At 38.1% G+C, this 1,484-nt stretch overlaps 1 protein-coding gene across 1 annotated transcript; it reads left to right on the top strand.

The window, feature by feature from the left end:
- Positions 1-509: 509 nt before the first annotated feature.
- Positions 510-815, top strand: LOC143228599 (general transcription factor II-I repeat domain-containing protein 2B-like). Its single transcript, XM_076459824.1, has one exon. The coding sequence runs from the start codon at positions 510-512 to the stop codon at positions 813-815; it is 306 nt and encodes a 101-aa protein (XP_076315939.1).
- The last annotated feature ends 669 nt before the right edge of the window (positions 816-1,484 follow it).

The following is a 1,484-nucleotide window of genomic DNA, read 5'->3' as shown; positions in this document are numbered from 1 at the left end:
CAAAACACCAGAAATACAGTGATTTGTATAGACAAATAAGAAAGGATAAAAATGATAAACCGAGGAAACGTTTGGAAACACAAAGTTTGGTATTTACAAAACAAAGTACAGAACTGGAGAGAAATACGCACGTGCCGCCTATTCTGTAAGCTCATTAATAGCTAAACATATGAAACCTTTCAGTGAGGGAGGAATTGTTAAGGAGTGTTTGATGACAATGGTAGACATTGCATGTCCAGATAAAAGGGATTTATATTCTAATAATAGTCTCTCTGCACGAGGGGTTAAGAAATGTCTGCTGATGTTAAACAAATCCAACGTGTCCATCGTGACAGGCTCCAGTACTTTTCAATTGCATTCGATGAAAGTGCATATTTAAAAGATACTGCAAAGCTCACAGTACTTTTGCACAGTATCAGCTTACGTTTTCATACTGTTGAAGAATTCGTTCACCTAGTGTCCATTAAGGACACTACTACTGTAGAGACCTTCTACACTGTATGAAAGACATGAATTTAGCTCTCTCAAGGTTAATTTCTTTGACTACAGACGGTCCACCAGCAATGGCAGGTGGAAAGAAAGGTGTTGTGACACTTCCTGAAAAACACGTGAAAGAAGATGAAATTCAAAGCAAAACTGTCAAATTGCACTGCACCATTCATCAGGAACCACTGTGTGCTAAATCTTCAGAAGTGCAAGAAGTAATGGAAGTCGTAGCGAAAGCAGTAAACTTCATACTGTCTCGAGGATTGAATCATCGACAGTTTCAACGACTCTTATTGGAAGCAAAGGCAGATTATTCCGATTTATTGTAGTTCTGTGATGTTTGCTAGCTCAGCCGAGGTGCCACGTTAAAAAGAGTTTATGAGCTCCGAGAAGAGACTGTTGTATTTCTGGAAAGTAAAGATACGAATACCTCAGAGTTTCGTGATCTTGAGTGGCGCTTGGATCGTTGCATTTTTAGTGGATACAACTTCCTACTTAAATAAACAAAACATGCTCGCCCTTTCAGCCGTGGTGGGCGTTATAATGTGACCATCAATCCCACTATTCGTTGATAAAAGAGTAGCCCACGAGTTAGCGGTCGGTGGTGATGACAAGCTGCCTTCCATTCTAGTCTTACACTGCTAAATTAGGGACGGCTAGCGCAGATAGACCTCGAGTAGCTCTGCGCGAAATTCAAAACAAACCAAACCGAACTGTTCATCTTAATTTAAAATATAAATACCATTTTTCTAATTAAAATGTAATTAAGTAGTTAGATGTTAGACTACATAATGCGGAATACCTTAGGCACCAATAATTTATCATGACAAACGCACAGACATTTTGTATTTGGGATTTTCATGTTGAGATCAGTGACAGTTGTATTAGAAACATTATAAATCATTGATTTTTAACAGTTGATATATTGTTATCTCAACATCATCACTCGTGATGCACTATGAAAAAAGATGACGAATCCATTCAAGATTCTGTTATTG

Source organism: Tachypleus tridentatus, chromosome 10 (genome assembly GCF_004210375.1).
Source record: "Tachypleus tridentatus isolate NWPU-2018 chromosome 10, ASM421037v1, whole genome shotgun sequence".
Taxonomy (NCBI): domain Eukaryota; kingdom Metazoa; phylum Arthropoda; class Merostomata; order Xiphosura; family Limulidae; genus Tachypleus; species Tachypleus tridentatus.
This window is presented reverse-complemented; position numbering and strand designations above follow the sequence as displayed.